Source organism: Calypte anna, chromosome 9 (assembly GCF_003957555.1).
Source record: "Calypte anna isolate BGI_N300 chromosome 9, bCalAnn1_v1.p, whole genome shotgun sequence".
NCBI classification, from domain to species: domain Eukaryota; kingdom Metazoa; phylum Chordata; class Aves; order Apodiformes; family Trochilidae; genus Calypte; species Calypte anna.
Genome location: NC_044255.1, coordinates 19,612,193 through 19,630,660, shown reverse-complemented (window position 1 = coordinate 19,630,660; position 18,468 = coordinate 19,612,193). Strand labels below are relative to the sequence as shown.

General features: G+C 37.5%; 1 protein-coding gene across 1 annotated transcript in view; it reads left to right on the top strand.

Annotated features, from left to right (window-relative positions):
• The first annotated feature begins 1,617 nt into the window (after positions 1-1,617).
• Positions 1,618-18,468, top strand: part of NAALADL2 (N-acetylated alpha-linked acidic dipeptidase like 2) — a 189,653-nt gene continuing 172,802 nt past the window's right edge. The window contains exons 1-2 of the mRNA XM_008497711.2: positions 1,618-1,705; positions 6,953-7,454. Of these exons, the coding sequence (XP_008495933.2) occupies positions 1,618-1,705; positions 6,953-7,454 (590 nt within the window). The remainder of the gene's footprint in view (positions 1,706-6,952; positions 7,455-18,468) is intronic.

Here is an 18,468-nt window from a genome sequence, read left to right as displayed (position 1 = left end):
GCCATGGCAATGTCACTGTGTACTTGAACTTTAGTATTCAAAAGTTCACCCAGAAAATAAATTTGGTGTGATTAGGAAGGAAACTTGCTGGTTTCTGAATTCTTTGGATACAGATCATTCAAAAAAAAGCAGAAAATTATGTTAACTGAATTTGTTTTCTGCTACAAACTACGCACAAGATCATTAAAGCTGTCATCTACCAAAATACAGTAAAATTCCAGTAAAGTTAAATTGTAAATGTTGCCATCTTCAGCTTCATAGTATTTTTTGTATGGGTTCCATCTCATTATTGAAATTTATAAAACTCAGTAAGATCCCTGTAAGCAAGAAATGAAAAAAAAAATGTACTGTGAAATATTTATATTTACATATATATATCTATATATATATACACACTGACCTGCTTTTCTATATGAAGTTAGAGGACTGTGGGATGGTGACAAGAGAAACATCCTACTTGTGTGCTGCGTATCCCCACAGCAGAATGTGTTAATATTGTCATTGCTAGATTTTGGCAATGATTGTTAAAAATGGGAAGGGAAGGTCTGTTCAGTATAGGGCCAGATTCCTCTTTGTGGCTTACCCATAAAAGTGACTGTTCTGGAGTCTTGATTCTGTTTTTAAGGAGACATGGGTTGAAATCACATAGTATTTTGCAAACTGGGTTTGTACCTTTTGAAATGTAGTCGAGTTCCATCATCCTAGTTTCTTAAAGCCTAGTACCATTCATGTGTACAGTTTCCAAGATTTTAAAGTCAAGATTACTTTTTTACTATAATTTCAAAGTGAAATGAGAAAAAATATTTTTTTTTGAAACTGATATGTGTCCAAACCAGAGACTTGACTATGTTAGAACTTCCAGAGCAGATTTGAATCATGTAAAATTAACTTTAAGAACTGCTAGGGCCTGTTACTGCAGTTATTACTGTCAGCATATTCAAATTAAAGACCATTTACAGTAATTTTATTTAACAAAGAATTCAACAATAAGCCTATAATAGTTTTTATCCTGATAAAGCTTTGTGTATTTTTTTCAGAGGCAGTTATAATGTCTAGGGAAACTGTAATGTAAAATATATTATTGATGAAACCTTGAATTTGGAGAAAATATATTCAGGCAAACTGAATATTAGGTTAGCTTTCAGGCAGTTGGTATGAGATGCAATGGGAAAAGAGAAAGATTAAGGTGCTCAGGATACAGTTTTGAAGGTGATGTTTGCTCTGCAAGGAGTTGCTGCTGACCATCCCTAACCCCAGTGTGTGTGAGGCAGCAGAGGGGTTCATCTGATGGTTTCACCCAGGATCCAGCATTGCTGAGCTGAAACCAAACTGTGGAAGGGCAGACTGAAAGACATGGTGAAAACTTCCTTTGCAGGAACCTTATTCTTACTTTTTGCAGCTGTATCCCTTCTGGATGTGCTTTGTTTCTTGGAAGTGTGTAAATGTCTCCAAGTTCCCGACATCCGAAACAGGGCTAAGAACTCCAGTGCTCTTTTTTTGAGGGACCCTTGGTGTCAGGTGGACTTTTCCCACCCCATCAGCTGTTGCAATCCTCTGGGAAAACCAAGGAAGATGCTGGAGAGGGGGTTGCAGCTCCAGCTGCAGGGAGGAAAGGCTATGGACAGGCTTGGAGATGGACAGGATTGCTCTGGAGGAGTGTACTGGGAATGGGAATGGACACGGGCTCAGGCAGGGGGGTGGGAAGGTAAATGGCAGGGAGGTGGTTAGGGCAGGAGAGGTTGGGTGGTTGGTGCTGTGGCCTGGTGCAAATGAATGAAGATGTAGGATATGATTTCTTTCCCTTACACTGAATTTAAACCAGCACGTGAGTGCATATACACTGAACATCCCTCCCAGTGTTTGGGGTCTGGTTTCTCCATCCAGTTGTTAGGTTCTAGAAACACTGCAACTCTATCCAATGCCCATCCCAAGGAGAACAGTGGGATCTGAGGGTGGAGCCCAAAGGAAGGTCAGTGATTAATTTATGGACTAAGGAACTAATACATGTGTGTGTGTGGGAGGACTTCTTCCTCCTTGTTTGAAACTGTCGTTCCCATGCTTGCAAAGACGTGGCAGAGAGCAGCTAAAAATCTGAGCTGTTACCCACCTGAACTGGAAGGAAAAGCTGTTCCAAAAATGGAAGCCAATCAAAGTCAGCAGCACAGCATCTACCACAAGAAATGCACAGACTCCATAATAGGACCACTTGTAGTGATCTGATTATGCTGCAGTTTTAATAAACCTCCTAGCTAGACTGCCCATATAGCAGGACACTGCTAGCTACTATACCTTCAGTAAGTATTTCGTAATTTTGTTTGAGGCAAATAGATATTTGCAGTTAAACCTGTCTCAGGATGGTGATGCTGTATCTTAGAGTTACAAGCCCAGCATATCAGAGACTATTTGAGTCTGCATCATCTTTCTGTTATGGTTGTCTGCTGGGTGAGAAGGAGTTTCCTTCCAGTCCTTTCTCTGAGCCCTAGGACTTCAGAGGTTCTGAAAATGCAGCATCTAAATACATATATGGGTACCTACACAAGCCCTGATGGCCCAGGATGTTTTAGCTCAAGTGGCCAACACACTGGAGCACTGTTCTGAAATTGGTGAGATTTTGAAGATGTTAAATAGTCTACATCATTCAAGTATGCCAAAAAGTACTTATTAGTGTTACATGAAGAAACAATGATTAGCTGTGTTCTACAGGACTTCTTGGTCAAGTCTAATCTCTTGTGCCTCCTGCTAGAACACTGCTCTTTTTTTTTTTTTTCAGATTGTGTTCATCTTGAGTTAGTGAGTAAAATGTAAACAACTGTGAAGTTTTGTCATTGGTTTTAAGCAGTGGTTGTGCAGAATGACAAGGAACTTAATTGTCCTGCTGTAACTGAGCTGGTTGCCAAGCTCATGTCCCAAACATGAGGGAAGGGAGAAATCGTTACTGCAGAAAATTAAGGAAGCAACGATGGAAATACCACATTATATTTTGAATTACAGTGTACTGTAATGTTGCTGTTGACAAGGGCATCATAATCTCTTCTGCAAATAACTTTTGTCAGGGATTTATAACTCTGAAGAAATTTTCCTAGTCCTGAAACTTGGCATCATCTCATTTAACAAAGTACTAAATTGTTGTCTTATACCCTTTAAGGACACCTACGTGCAGTGGGTGTTGATTTCTGTGATAAGTACAGCTATTTGCCCTTTAAACAGGTGACTTTATATCTTCTTTGGGGGCTTGCCTAGACATAAAAGGATTACAAGGACTTAAAGAAAAAGTACTCTGTATAGAGGATACTGAGAAGAAAATCGAAGTGAAAGAACCTTTAAAATGAGATTAGCCAACAACCCCGGATTTCTGTTTTTGTGACTATACAAAGGAGCTGCAATGCTGTTAGTACAATTCCTGAGCAAATTGAGTACTGTTCCCATTCACTACTGAACACTGAATGGCTCCAGACAGTTCACTACAGGCAGCACATTAACACTTGCCACTCTTCCTGCTGTAAATCAGCCTCCTAATAGTCTCAGCTGTTAATGAGCTGGATTTAACAACTACAGCACCAGTCACAAATAAGTTACTGTAATATATTCATATTGGCCTTTGCTTGTTGGCTTCATAAAATGTTCATATAAGCTGACCTTTCTGTTGTAGAGCTATTAGCTGCTGTTATTATTATACAGATGCAACACCTTTCACATAGCCCTTATTATATAGTTTGCAGAGGCTCCATTGATAAGGGGTTCAAGCAAGAAAGCTGCAACAACAAAAAAAGACTTTCTGGTTGTTTCATAACAAGATGCACCTATCAGACGGGATGTAAATGTGTTATTTTTAAGATCAAAGAACAGGTTGATAGTTTTGAAATGGGCTCATTACGTCAATAATGATAAAGCTGACTCTCCTGATTTCTTGTGTACAGCTAATTGAAAGACTATTTAGCATTGATTTGATACCTCTATAAACATTCTCCCCACAAATAAGTATAGAAATGCTCATCAAGTTTATTGCTTTTCAGCTTGGTTCTGTCCAGTGTGCCAGGGTTTATGATCCCTTTTTCTCTCTATGGAATGGCTTTCAAGCTCACTTATTGCATATGCAGACTTCTGCCATTTTGCAGTTATTCCTTTATCTTTATAGTAAAACATGTATCTAACAGCAATTAAATGCTGAAATAGCTTGCTGGCAGATGGGATGGATTTTCTGTCTCCTGAAGCTTTCTGAATCGTCTTTCAAAAATACGTTCACTTTATGGTCTTTGTAATAGAGTAGACTGAACTACTGCACTGTAGTTGACTTGATAGTTGATCCGTGTTTCTGTTGTCTATTTTTTCATTATTCTCAGTGGAGTGTTTTCTTTGTCCTAACCTACTGAAAATTACATTTAGACATGATATTTTAATCATGCCTTCTTCTTTAACAATCCAGCTCATCTAGATTACATGGCACAAATTACTTGTGCTTGAGAAGCAGGAGGTCACTGTTACAGTTAAATACACCTTGGGCCCTAACCTTAAATACTTTGGGTTAAGTTGTGCTGTGTCCTGACAACCCAATAACCAATTCAGCAATAGTAGTAGAAAAAGTGAAGATGCTAACTGGAGTTACTCCTGCATTCTTTGCATTCTTTAAGTAGAGCACATGCGTTTCTAATAAGATCCCATATGCCAAAGACTGTTCTCAAATGCAAAAGTGAATTGAATATTGATTTTTATTTTAGCTCATTTAGTTGTTTGGGATTTTTTTTCTGTAGCTAAGTGGTTTTGGTGATTTGTATGAAAATTGAGTTGCCAAGTTACTAAGATGTGGAATGTGGTTACAACTTATGTCCATTAAAAAACATTTAAAGAAATTTCATATGAATTTTTATTGCGTGCTTATGTCTAGATTTAAATAGCCTTTACTAATACGCTCCATTAAACAAAAACATACATTTTTAGTATGTCATAAATACAGAGAAAATTTAACCATCAGGGGTGTGCAATGATCACCATTTAAAAACTCAGCAAGATTAATGTTTGCTATGCAACTGCATAGAAAAAACTGCCTCAACTCCTATCCTATAGGTAATATTGTAGTAATCTGTTAAGAGTTTATTTCTTTGGCAAAAACACTTTCTTAAATGACTGTACTAATTCTAGAGTCAGAATTATGTATCTGTGGAATACATTAATGATTTGTTTTGCTTTTAAAGGATAAAACCTTGCCTTTAAATTAATTTATAGTAATAAGTAGAAGTGGAGTTGGAAAAATGAGGTTGTTGGGTACTTCTTAAATAGTAGTGACCTCTGGCATTCATGGTTTGCAAATTAATCCCTCCACCAACAAAACATGGAGACAGAGTGAAAAGGGAGATAAATAGTTTGAAAATCAGCTAGCTCAATTTTCATAGAATATTAAGAAACCTTCACAAACATGAGGGCTGGGCCAACAGGAAGTCTGTAAAGTTCAGCTAGAATGCTTTGCAGGAGTGAGCCATTTGTTGACTCAACTGGTATTTAGAAGCTAACATTTGTTATCATTATTTAAAGAAATAATGTAGATTTTTACAGTAATTTAAGAGGTTTTGGTTCTGCTCACTCAACTCTGCATATAGAAGAATTTGGACTGCACGTAGAGTGCAAAAGTGTTTTGCACTTTGCAAAAGTGTTGACAGGACCTCCCTTGACATGCTTAGCACAATGTCTTGACTGTTCCTAAGCTGCCTGAAAGCTGTGGGATGTTTGTATGACTGTATCAGGAAAGCAAGATAAAGCAAGATAATCTTCCAATGGACAATGATCTGTTTCATTATATCAATGTTTTCTAACCATTTGCTCTCTTCAGAGCTTCAGAAAGCAAAATTCTATTTCAAATGTTCATCTATTATGTGGCCTCAATAATGTTGGGTGGTGCTAAGTTTTAGAGAAATAAAATGCCTTAAAATATAGAAACAAAGGGATAATGCAGTGTTGTAGGTGTCAGTCCAGTATCCATCATTGTGAGAAGTTTAATATCTTGGTCTTAATTTTACTCTCATCGATGAGCGAGTCTGCTACTTAAAAAGCCTTAAATTTCCTGTGGTTACATGATGGAATGGTTCTTGTCAAAGTACACAGGAAAACAGCAGCTGATTGTTGCAGTCTGTTAAAAATGATTTGTTGAAAATTGACTTTGAATTGTTTGCACTGGAGGTCAGAGTTCCCATTAGAGGCCTCACACTGCCACAGAAACATCTAGAAGTTCTACCGATGTGCCTTGCTATTAAAGAAGTGATTTTGATATAAATACTTACCTGACAGTGCTTTTGATTCATTAGAATGGGAAAAATAAGTGGAGCAAAACAGCTGGGACAATTTCTAAGTAAATTCATCAGTCATTCAGGAACTATGCATTTAAAATAGCTATAAATAATAGAATGTTCCATCTAAATGGAAGGCTTATATTGATGTGTAAGTACAGTGTCACCCTGAAATTTCTTTTTCAGCTTATCATTTCCTTGTGTTTAGAATCAGATTAGGCAAGTGATATTATTTTTACTTTTTCAACTTTATTTTTATAGCATTATTTTGTGTGAAATGAAATCGATACACATAGTTGTTAAGCTTTGAAATTACTTTTGGGTAATAAATAATTGTTTTGGAAGCTCTGCGCCTTCACTCAATTTTTTAATATTATCTTGGGGACTGACAAAATAATAGGATAACTTTTGTCTTTTGCCAATGGCACCTATAAATCCCTTTTATTCATGTTCTTACAGTATATTATATTCCTTTTAAATATCTTCTTTCCCCTCTAATGATGTTCATGGACTGCTGATTCTACAAAAGAAGACAGGATGATGCAAATGGAGAGAGTGAAATACTGAGAACCCAGATTTTGCTTTTCGCTTCTCCCAGATTTACAAAGAATAAATAAATGATTTATGTAGACATGAGAAGCCAACATTGAGGGAATTTTAAAATTTTGTTTTGATAGATAAAAAGATGGCCTATCACAAAGTGAATGCAGACCAGAGAGCACAGGGGCACTCTCCATACCTTGACAATGATGACCTCCAAGCCACAGCACTGGAACTGGAATGGGACATGGAAAAAGAGCTGGAGGAGCCTGGGTTTGACCATTTCCGACTGGATGGTGCCATCCAGCATCACCGAGGGAACTCACAGAGCCCTGACCTTGATCTGGAGCCCATCCAGCCATCGTCTTCTCCAAAGGGAAGATTCCAGAGGCTTCAGGAAGACCCTGAATACATCTCACACTATACGAGACAGGCACCAAAGAGCCACCGCAGCAATTCTTTTCGGATACTGAAAGTATTTTGCACTGCTTTGGTTTTATTTATTTTTGGAATTGTGATAGGATATTACGCACGCAAGAAATGCCCTTCTCCTGCAACAGCTCGGGAGCCAAACAACCTTCATATCTACCATGAAATTCTCAAGGACATCAAAGCTGAAAATATTCGACAGATTTACAGGTATGTACGTTGTGATTTTCTCTAAATGCAATCAGGTGTTGGTGAGTTTTGGTTTTGTGGAAAAACTGACATGAAATCTGTCATACCAATTTTTTTCCTGCTTAAATTACGGAACAGTATTGGCTCTTTCAGCTACATATAGCTGATAATAGTAAGAATTTTTAGTTAAGCTGAATTGTATGACTACTTTGGAAGCTAACTTTGCCTGGTTGCTGTCCTTTAATTAACATAATTGTTTGCATTTGGTCATTTTTGCTACATAATTGCATTCTTTCAACAAATGTAGTCAAGCATTAGTTGAACTACCTATCAATTCTGTATGAAAACATATGCTTAGTTCATTTAGTGTATTACCCACAAGATTTTTCTTAACCCAGTGTTTTGATCCAAGAATGCTGTTATCATATGTTGTGTTAAGTTGCTTTCCCTCAACATCTATTTGGCAAGAGTCAGGCCTATTGCCCTGAAACCTGTGTATGCATAGCACCACAAATACACACCATGAAACATATGTTGGCTGGAAAAAAAAAGAGCCCCAAAATGACAAAATCAATACATGTTATTACAAGACTTCTTTCAATATAATATACTTGGAATTACTTGGAATAAGTGGCAGCTGCTTAACTTGCAGTTTCTAACTATTACTGAGAATGACATTAATTTAATTTTCTTACCTTACTACTTAGATCAGACTCAATAACGATAAGAAATTTTGCTAACAGTCCTGATAAAGGACTTAGAAGAAAAATGTCTAAAAGACACAGCAGTGCCAGCAGGTCTGGAGTGGGAACTTCCTATTGGGATGAAATACACTGCAGTCAGATGAAGTTTTGAGGAGTGGGACCCTCTGGGCTTCTAAAGAGGGTGTGGAAATGCACCAGGGGACTTGTGGATTTTATTGGGCTTTAGGCTGGATTCTGTGCAGGCTGAATTAGGTTGAATGAGGATCATGTAGGATACCAGCAGTGTGCCTGCAGACTTTTCTGGAATGTGAGATGCAGGTGTTCCTGTCCACTTCTCCATTGGAAGCTACAGATGACAACTTGTATGGTGCTCTTCAAAGGGTCTTGTACTGGCCATCAGCTGGATCCATGTTGAGCATTTTTCCCAACAGAGATACTAGAAATCATTAAGTAAAAAAAAGCCACATTGCTGTTTTTTATTCCCTCAGCTTCACACTTTACTTCTCATGAAACATAAATGCTACAGAAATTCAGTCCAATTTACCAAGGTTGTAATTACCAGCTTGGGCCAATTTGCCCAAACAACAATATTGCCTAAGTAAAGTTTTCTTTTCTAAGTCTTTTTGAACACTTCTGCCCACTCCCTCTAGGGAAGTGATTAAGATGTTGGTGATAAAAAGCAGAAATCAGCTTACTCCTGGTATTTCAGAGATTTCAAGAGGACTGAAAATTGCCAGAGTTGCCTGAAAGGGAGAAAGGAGTCACCACAAAACCTGAGCGGTTTTCCTTACCCTGCACATTTAGTTTTACATGCTAAGGAAAATCAGGGCAAATTCTGTTAATAGTACTTAGTCAGTAGAACTAACATTTAGGAAAATGAATACTAAATGTACTCAGATTAATATTTATAAAAGAAAAAATCCTGGTCCATCCTACTGGCACAGTCAGAACTGGTAAAAACAGATGTAATTCAGTAAAGGTCACTGAACTGTTAGGAATCCAGTAGCATTATATCTGTTTGTGTCATGAATATGATTTCTCTTCAGTTTTCTTTTGGAAGATAGATGAAAAGGTTTCAGTTCAAGCCTGGTGTAACTTGGCTTCCTCAAGCCTTTAGGGTGAATATAAAAAAGACATAAATCCCACATCCAGAAGAGACCAGGCACATGCCAAAACGCAGAATACTTCAGGCACTGTTTAAAATTATATCCACAGCGGGACTTACCAGGGCAACACAGATGGACCAAGGTTGTAAAATTTACAGGCTGGAAGTAGGCTGTCTCCTGGGGCAGTGAGGTTGAGACTTCATGGCAAGATTGAGTCCTTGGAGCTGTTTTAGAGAGTGTCAGGAGAGCATAGTTGGAGAGTAGTCATCTGTGCTTTGCACCCACCATCCTGCTCCCTCTCCCATGTGCCTGTAGCTCCCAAGTGCAGTTATTAAAACAGGAAGAATCCTGTTTTCAAAAACGACGAATGTGTTTAGATGTGGAGGTCTATAAAGTTTATAATAAATGCTTAGGGTCTGCAAGGACCCGTTTCAAAATAAACACCCAACGATTTTGCCAAGAGCACTGTGGAAATCTCAAAAGTAAAGGAGCCAAGCTTTCAATGGAAACTGAGATTTCCAAGCTGCTGCTTAAAATGGGTTTGGGATTGCTGGTATCACTTCAGTGCAATTGAAAATTCAGCTGATTTTTTCCTTCTCACTGTGTCTAAAAAGGGGAAAGCTCAAGAACTGACTCTGTCCTGTTGTGCATCTGCTTGATGCAAATGAGCTATCCAGTGGTCATTACATAATTGAACTTTTTATCAGATTTCTGTTTATAATGAGTATTTATACATTTTAAGTATATTTCTTGTCTTCCCTTGCCAAATTAAAGATGAGCTTGCCATTTTTGCTGTATAGTGTCCCCTCTGCCTCCTGGGTGATCTATTTCTTGAAAGAAGACAAGGGAAATAATCACTGACTTCAAGTTTGCTCTCATTAACTGCCAGGATTGTGGTCATCATAAATATTGCTAATATTTTATATTCTAGCATGGTAAACATTTGAGTTTTGTGTATTTGACTTCTGTGAGTGATTCCAGTTAAGGTTTGTGTTAAATGTTGTTAAATCTAGAAGGACATGGGAATGAAAGTATGAAAAGCAGGAAAAATATTATCTTGTCAAAGACCTCTAAGATTATAATGTTTACTACTACCCAATTTGGCATAATTTTATCAAAGAGAATATAACGTGTTGCATGTGTAATAGTGCTGTGCATCTCAATAGGGGAAATACAAAAGGTGATATTTTTATTTCAGATGAAATTATTTCAAATTTGAAATTATTTCAATTTTGTTTCCTCCAAAATAAGATAAAAATGAAACAATCCTGAATAGTTGGGAAAATCTGGGGCTGTCATAATTTTTTAGGGAGTTGTAATTTTGGGGCTGATGGAATAGTAAGAGTAAAGAAAAATGGGGAGTTGGTGTTGATGGTAATTCTAGCTACATTTTTTCAGATGAGTTCATTCTCTCTAGCATTGCTTTTAAAATTCTTATGGCTTTATTCTGCTTTACCCTGTAATTCCTTTCACCAGCCATACTGTCTCCATTGGTATCAGGTTCACAGTCCTCTTGGATACATTTTTCTATTTTTAAGACTTCAGGGGGGCTACAGACAGAAGGGTCTTTGCTTAGGTCTTCATCCCATCTCTAGAGGAGCTCCTGCATTTAATCTCTGCTTTTCATTCTGTGTATCCTTGCTCAGGTGCTTTCTTCACTATCACTTCCCCCTCCCTCAGACAATAGGGAGGTTCAAATCCCTTCATAATCATCTAGTTGTAAGTAAGTGTCCTTTGGAGGCTTATCTGTTCCTTCTTACAGCTGGCAATGTCACCTGCAGAATCTCACAAATCCATCTCTGGCAAGGATTGATTTGTCACTGGTGTCTGGTGCCATCCATAACTTAAGTTTAATCCTTCAAAGGGCTTTGGGAGAGTAGGCAGCAGCAGCTCTCCTACATGGTTGTGACCTAAGAAACAAAAAGTGCCTATGCAGTGAGAAAAGGAGGGGTTTTTCACCTGTTTTTTGTTTTGGTTTTTTTTTTCTGAAAGTGAGAAACTTCCATACCCAAGTGTTTCTTGTCCCTGATCAAGTTATAATCAAGTTCTGTCAAAACCTTGGAACTTCAAAGCTCTTTGTCAGGTATATCCTGCAAAACACAGATCTGGTGAGCAAAGAGAGCCCAGAACTTCTCAGAAAAATCTGGTCTGAACATATGGACTGAATTAAATTTACAGGCTACTGCTTGGCAAAATTGCCTTATGGTCTGAGTGTTTGTCTTTATGTCCCCCTGCACAAAACCAAATTCTTTTCTCTGTCATGCCAAAGGCTGAAAGATGCATTGTAAAACAAAAAAACCCCAAATCTCAGAGGGAACTCATCCCATTCCCTCTTCTCTATCAGCCTCAGGTATTTTTTTGTATTACCATTAAAAAAATGAAGTTATGAAATACAATTAGACTGCACCTGAAGTCTTACCTGCATCTTTAGAAATGGATGTTGGCATTTTCCTGGGCAATCAGGAGCTGCGTGAGCTCTCTGGGTGTATTTCATGCTCACATTTTGTGTAATCACTTGGGATTCTCTTTATTCACATGATAATTTTGAATGTGTATTTATAAGTACAAAGCCCCTTTTGAAAGGAGATAAAAGTAATGCCAAACAAGTGAAGGTTCCCACTTATCTTCCTGCAACCTCCCCAGTGAAGAATGGCTCTGAGAACATGGGAGGTATCTTTTGTGGAAAAAAGATGCCCTGCATGACCCCAGTGCTATCTGTGGAACAGCAACTTGATAAATTTAGGTTCCACTTATAGGGAATACAAATATAATTTTTAAACAAAAAAAAATAGGTGATATCTGTATGTCAGAGGTGTTAATAGAAAAGCTTCTCTATTTTTTGTTTTCTTTGGTTTAATTTAATTTGCTGATGCTTTTTTTTTAATTTGTCAAACATAGCTCTTCCATTAAATGAAAGAAGGAAGAATTATATTGATATTATGTTTGACAAGGAAGCGTAAGCTTGTTCCTGTCAGACTTGTTTGCAGCATATGCTTATAAAATGCCTCTTCCTTTTTGAAGAAATGTCTTCACTTATGGTTTCCTTAAATTCATAAGGATGTGTTTCATATTTCAAGTCCACAATGTTGCTCACTGAGAAAACAATTTTTTTCTTGGTTGATTATTTTTTTAATGGTAACCATAAAAATATATTGATTTTTAGATACTTGATTTGGGAAATCATTAACAGCAAAGTCTGATTTTTGTATTATATCTTTGTCCTTTGCAAATGGAGTACACACAGTGTTGTCTTAAAATAATTTTTCTAAGCAGTACTCCAGAGTGATATAGTAATGAATGAGATCCAATGAATGAGTCCCTTGATAAATTTCCTTATCTGTCACAGCCCACATGAATGGCTCCTTTCTCAAAACCAGCATACAGTTTTGTGCTAGGGGAAATAGGAAGAAAATCACAATTGGACCAATTTAGCAATTCAGAAACTCTTTGTAAAACAAACAAATGTTTTATATTGCCTTTGACATTTAAGAGAATAGGACTTTAATCAAGCAAAGCAGGAGAACTTGTGTGATGTTGTAGGGTGGACATCACATGTTATCAAAGTGAAAACTGAGGATGGTGCTTTTGAATATCTTCCTGTGTCTCATTCCCAGATGTGTGTTGTTTTAGAATAACAAAATGCACAGGGAAGATAATTAGGAATTTTTGGAAGATTGTAGTTACTACTGCTTTGTTTTGGGTTTATTCTGTAAATTTGCCTTTTGTTTTCAGGATCTGTTTCAATGCAACATTTGTGGGCTCAGGGTGGGATTTTGGGAGGGGAAGTTGGAGGACAGCTCAATACTGCTGAGATGCAGGGGACTGAGGGTCACAGTCATGTTCTTCATTAAGTGGATCAAGACCTGACATCCGAACTTCTCCCACTGGAGTGTGTTCTTACAAAACATCTGTGTGTTGGTAAAGTGCCTCATTTTCAAAGAAAAAGGATCACTAGTTTTTCATAGGCTAAAGAGGCTAAATGAATTTTGCTCAGATCACTAATTTTTGGAATGTATAATACTAGTTCTTTTTAAATTAGACATTACCTTGCCAAAATTGCCTTAAACTTATCATAGCAGAAGTGTGGTTAGGATTTAGAGACAGAACCAATTTCCATGGCCATTAGCTATCTAACTCTTTACCATGACTGCTGAAAAGTGTGGGGCAATTTAGTCCCAATTAGAGCAGCAATTGTGAATGGTGACAACTACTACTTTTTCTAATAGACAATGAAATGAGCTGTGTCAGTGTGGGTGAGGGAGTAATTTGCTTTTTAAATGTCTAGCATACCTCATTCTTGCCTGCTTGGGCTAACAGAGGGATCAGGAAGGGACTGATTGAGCCTTCCTGTTTGCTGGGACATCTGCTGCCCCCAGGACATCTTAGTCTTTTCTGTGCCTGTAGATACTGGTGATGTTTGGATAGGTGGAGTTTTCAGGGAATTATTTCTGTTTCAGGATGACAAACTGGAACAGATGGTAAAACACCTATGGATTTTAAAAAGCTATACCTTTTAAAAAAACTTGTGCTAAGTGGCAGGCTCTGTACTTGACTTCACCTGAGAAAAAGTAATACTTGACATTTCTGAGTGATTCAGACAGTAATGCTGGCTAAAAGGCAGCTTTTAGAGGCAAAAGACTTATTTACATTGCCATCCATCAGTTTTATAGGTGTAACAACCAAACCATATTTCATTTAAAAGAAAGAATCTGAAGGGGAAAAAAAAAAGGTACATGGGCAGCTGAGATGACAACCAGTTTTCAGTTTGGGCCAATTACTTCCAGTGGGGAGATACCAGAGGATACAGAAATCAGAGTTGTCCTTCACCGTTCAGTCCTTGGAACCGAAACAAGGAGAATCAGCAATTCTGGCTAGCAGTCCCAGGGATGTACTTACAAAGATACTGAGAAACAAACCTTCCAGAACAAAACCCCTTAACAATTTAATTAGTGGCACCAGGCATGCAGACTATCTCCTAATTGCCTGAACAACTCCAAGGGTTTGCTCCTGCTGAGGGAACTGGATCGGCGCTCAACTTCTCAGCGATAGTGTGCTTGGAGAGTGGCTCTTTTCTCCGAGGAGATGGGTGGCACAGGGCATTGCAAAGAGTTCTCTTGGAGAAGTTCTGAAGTGCCAAACACACTATTTGGGATGCATCTCAGCTCAGCAGTGTGTAAAACTGAAGTCTATCGATGCTCTCGAGATGCGGTGTTTGAGCGGAGTGCTGCAATGCACTGCAACAATTAGCAATTAGTTTCCTGCCTGTACACATAAATCAAATTAACAAAGCCTCGAGGGGAAAGAGTCTTCTCAGCCCTCTTTGGTGGTGCTTTGACATCCAGTTCCCTACAGTCAGCACCTATGACAGCTATTTACTAGAAGCCTGCTAATAAGTCAGGCTGTTAGCAGGAGTGCAATTTGTTGTGCGGTGTTAAGTTACTGTTCATGCAGCATTGGTAAATGAAAGCTACTAAGGAGCGTTGCTAGGAATCGATCAGAGATAATGAAATTGATACTGGCTGAATAATAATCAATTTTAATACCATTCTTCGCCAGTTGTCTTGCATTAAGGAGCTTCTATTCTCAGTTCAGTTCTCTTTGAAAGCTGATGAGTTTCTAAAGCATACTACTGAAACAAATATGAAATTAATTGAAAAGTCGTGGCTTTCCTCAGTAATATTGGAACTTCAAAATTGAACAAGTTGCTTGGCTTTTTTGAACTTCTAGCATACTCTTTATGGGCAAGAAGTTAAATAATGCAAGAGGCTGGTAGGATGTTTTTCCCTCGGTCTCAATACCTGGTAATGTTTAAACATGTGAGAAATCTCGTCCTTCATCTCAGCTGAAGTTTTCCCTGGGCACATGGAATTGACACAATTCACAAACGTGTGATTTCTTGATGATCTAGTGCCTGTCCAGGTTAAAATCCTGACTCATACTCTCCTTAAATTTACGAGTATATAATCAAGGGTGAAAAGGTTGAAGCGTTCCAGTAAGTAGGAATCTTCTCTGTCTTTGGTTTTTATTTAGTAAAACATAAAAAATGAAAAGTGAACTGAAATGTCACTATCAAAACCAAGTGTTTGAACAGCTCGCAAGTGGTTTGGAAATCGTGTTTTTTTAAAACTTGGATTTTTAATCCTAGTTGAGGTATTTTGTGTGTGTTTGTGTGTTGACAGTTCCTACCAACAAAACCTCTGATCCTCAACCAGCTTAATGTCTTTGTTTATCTTTCATGAAAGTTTGTTACTTTATAGAATGAATAAAATTTAATGACTTTCATCTTTTGAGCTTGCTATGATGTTTTGGTTTTTTTTTCCTCTCTTTTGTGTAGTTTCACAGAGACTCATAAAAGCTCAGTATATATAGTAGCCCTCAGGTCTTTCACTTTTAGTCAGCAGATAACATTTGAAGGTTTTGTTCATTTTATCTTTTTAATGGATGCTCAAACTTCATTAGCCAGGCTAATTAAGTGGGTTATGTGAGTCTTAAGGTCGCTCTTGCTGTGAGAGTTAGGACCCTATCAAAGATTGACTTCTCTCTAGCAAATTTCAAAAAAGCTCTTCAGAGAAGTTTGTATGAATATCATAGAGATCTTGTAGATTGCTTTTCAGAGATCTGAGAAAGGAAATAATTGGGGATGTCTTTTCTTTGGAAGTTTGGGTATGGCTGAAGACTGAATTCCTCCAATATTATAAAAACTGACCAAACGACCCAAGTTTTGAGCTATACCAGTTTGATTTAACTGTCCAATACTTGTCTTGTCCTCTAGGCAATAAGGTATTGTATTTCTTCTTACATGGCGAAGTATGGAGCCTGTAGACTGGAGTAACCCAGGACTTCTCAAAAACATGTAGAGGAGAAACAATGGGGAGAAGGACTGATAGTTAAAAATGGATAAGGAGTCCATAAAAACGTCATTACATTTTTGATGGAAATTGTTTTCTCTTCCAGCACAGCAGCTGTGATTTAGCAGAGAGCTCATACATGTTCAGTTATAAATGTAGCTGAGGCAGGAATATGTTCCCAGCAGTTCTGGAATCTGTTCTCTGTAGAAGGCTATGTGATACAGCACAGATGCAGAGCAGATTGACACCATTTAATTATTTAAATAGGTGGCTGAGTCCTGTTTGTGTGGGGAAAAAATGGTGGCTCCGTGTTGCTTGTTTCATGGCCGTTTGTTATTAATAGATATTGAAAGTTGAATTTTTTTTTTAAAATAAATGCAAACCTCGGTGATGGGCCCTGTTATGTGCATTTTTAAGTAAATAGAGAAGCTTAGAAAAAGGCCATACAATAATGAATAAAGTTTCCATTCCTCCAAGTATTTAGGGAACAAAGCAAGAAACTGAATTATTCATGATATGCTTAGTTCAAGGCAAAGGGAACCTGCAACTGCGTTGCTAGTGGTACAAATAGTGACTTACAAAATAAAAATGTTTTCTGTTTTATCATACTTGGTTTTCTTTTCTGATATTTCTAGAAAGCATTAAAGAAAATTAAACCCTGTGACAAAAAAAGATAGCTTTATCTACAGAGTTCCTTGGAATTCTGGCACAGACCATGTACAGGATTTTGTTTCCAAATTACTCAGCCTATGTGCTAAAAAAAAATAAGACAATTGATAAGACATCCATATCAGCACTACTTTTGTACTCATGGAAAAGTTTTGGGTTTAAAAAAAGATAAATTTATAAAAATAACTTTTGTAAGACTGTTTCCTGTAGACAGGAATGTATATATTATATAGCTGTCTATACATTTATGTCTGGAGTTGTGTGCATATCTGGATACATACATCTAATTTTGCACAGTAGGTGAAGTTCTGTCTTTCACACTTCTCAAAACTGTCATACATTCTAGTCCTCAGTACCATTTAGTTCTCTTTGTGGACATTGTGGCTGAAACCTGGGTGCTGTTTTAATGCCAAGGCCAGAGTACTTGTATTTCTAGTTCCTTTGGAACTGTACAAACTCAAAACACTATGATGAGAAATTACAGGTTGAGGGGCTTATGTTGAAATAAGTGTTATATAAAATAAAAGATTATGTTAGCTGATTGCAGTGTATAAATATTTCGATGTGAAAATAAATATCTGGGCTTCTCAGTCTTGTATGGGAAAAAAAATACAAGAGCCAATGGCTGAAAGATCAAGAGTTAATCTAAAAATACAAGTATACATCATGGATAAAGTGATGAATGGAACAACTTTAATTCTGACTTCATGTTGTGGGTATTCTTTACCCAAAATGTTATTATGGTGTTCAGCACAAGGCAAAATATGTCTGTGGCCTAGAACAGCAAGGTGAGATGATTTAGTAATATCTTTCTTATTTTTTTTTTCTAATCCCTGTGTTTTCAAAGATTTTACTGAGGTGTGCAGAGGTCATTTAAACCTTGTGCATGTACAGAAAAAATCTTGTGCAAATTTTAGAATCATAGCTTTGGATTTGGAATGAGTTTCTCAGAAAGCAGTGCTGTTCTTTCTCTTTGCTAATTATTGTGCAAGAAAAAAAAGGAAAAAATTTCCTGCTTTCATATATAAATCTACAATATTGATATAGAAATTAGAAATTAGATATTCCTAAAAGAAATTTGGGCTTTGGTGGTCATAGGAACTGAGGCAGAGCTTGGTGTTGTCACAGGGCTGCTGGAAGGCACGTGGAACTTTTCTAGCACTGTAAGGCCATAAGGCTTTATCTGGGATTTGCAGCTCTCCACTAGCAAAACTTTTTTTTTTTTTTTTTTTTTTTTTCTCCTAAAACAGTCACTGTTAAAATGAGACTAATTTGGTATGATGTTAGAAATACAAAGCTAAAGAAATTAAATCCTACTTCAGTCTTATGGATTTGGGAATTGGTTTTACATGCTTTCGTCACATCCTGGCTGGATTAATCTCTTTTTTTACAATTTTGCCAGCATTGCTGCTGCAGAATTTGTGTCGGATTGCAGTGGCAGCAGCCATCAGCAGCTCCCTGAGGACGAGCAAGGCTTGCAGAGGTTTAGATCTGTTTTCTGTCTCTCTCATTTTCTCCTGAGTTCATATGTCTTGAAGTTAAAAAGGTCTCAGTGTTTGGGAAACAGTTAATTGGATCAGGATGAGTCATGCCCAGGATTGAATGCTGGCAGCAGGATTAGATCCCTTCCCCTCACTTAGCGTAATTAAGACTGACATTAAAGATCAAAGTATCCCTTCAAATTAAGGCCTCAGGTAAGCGAGAAACC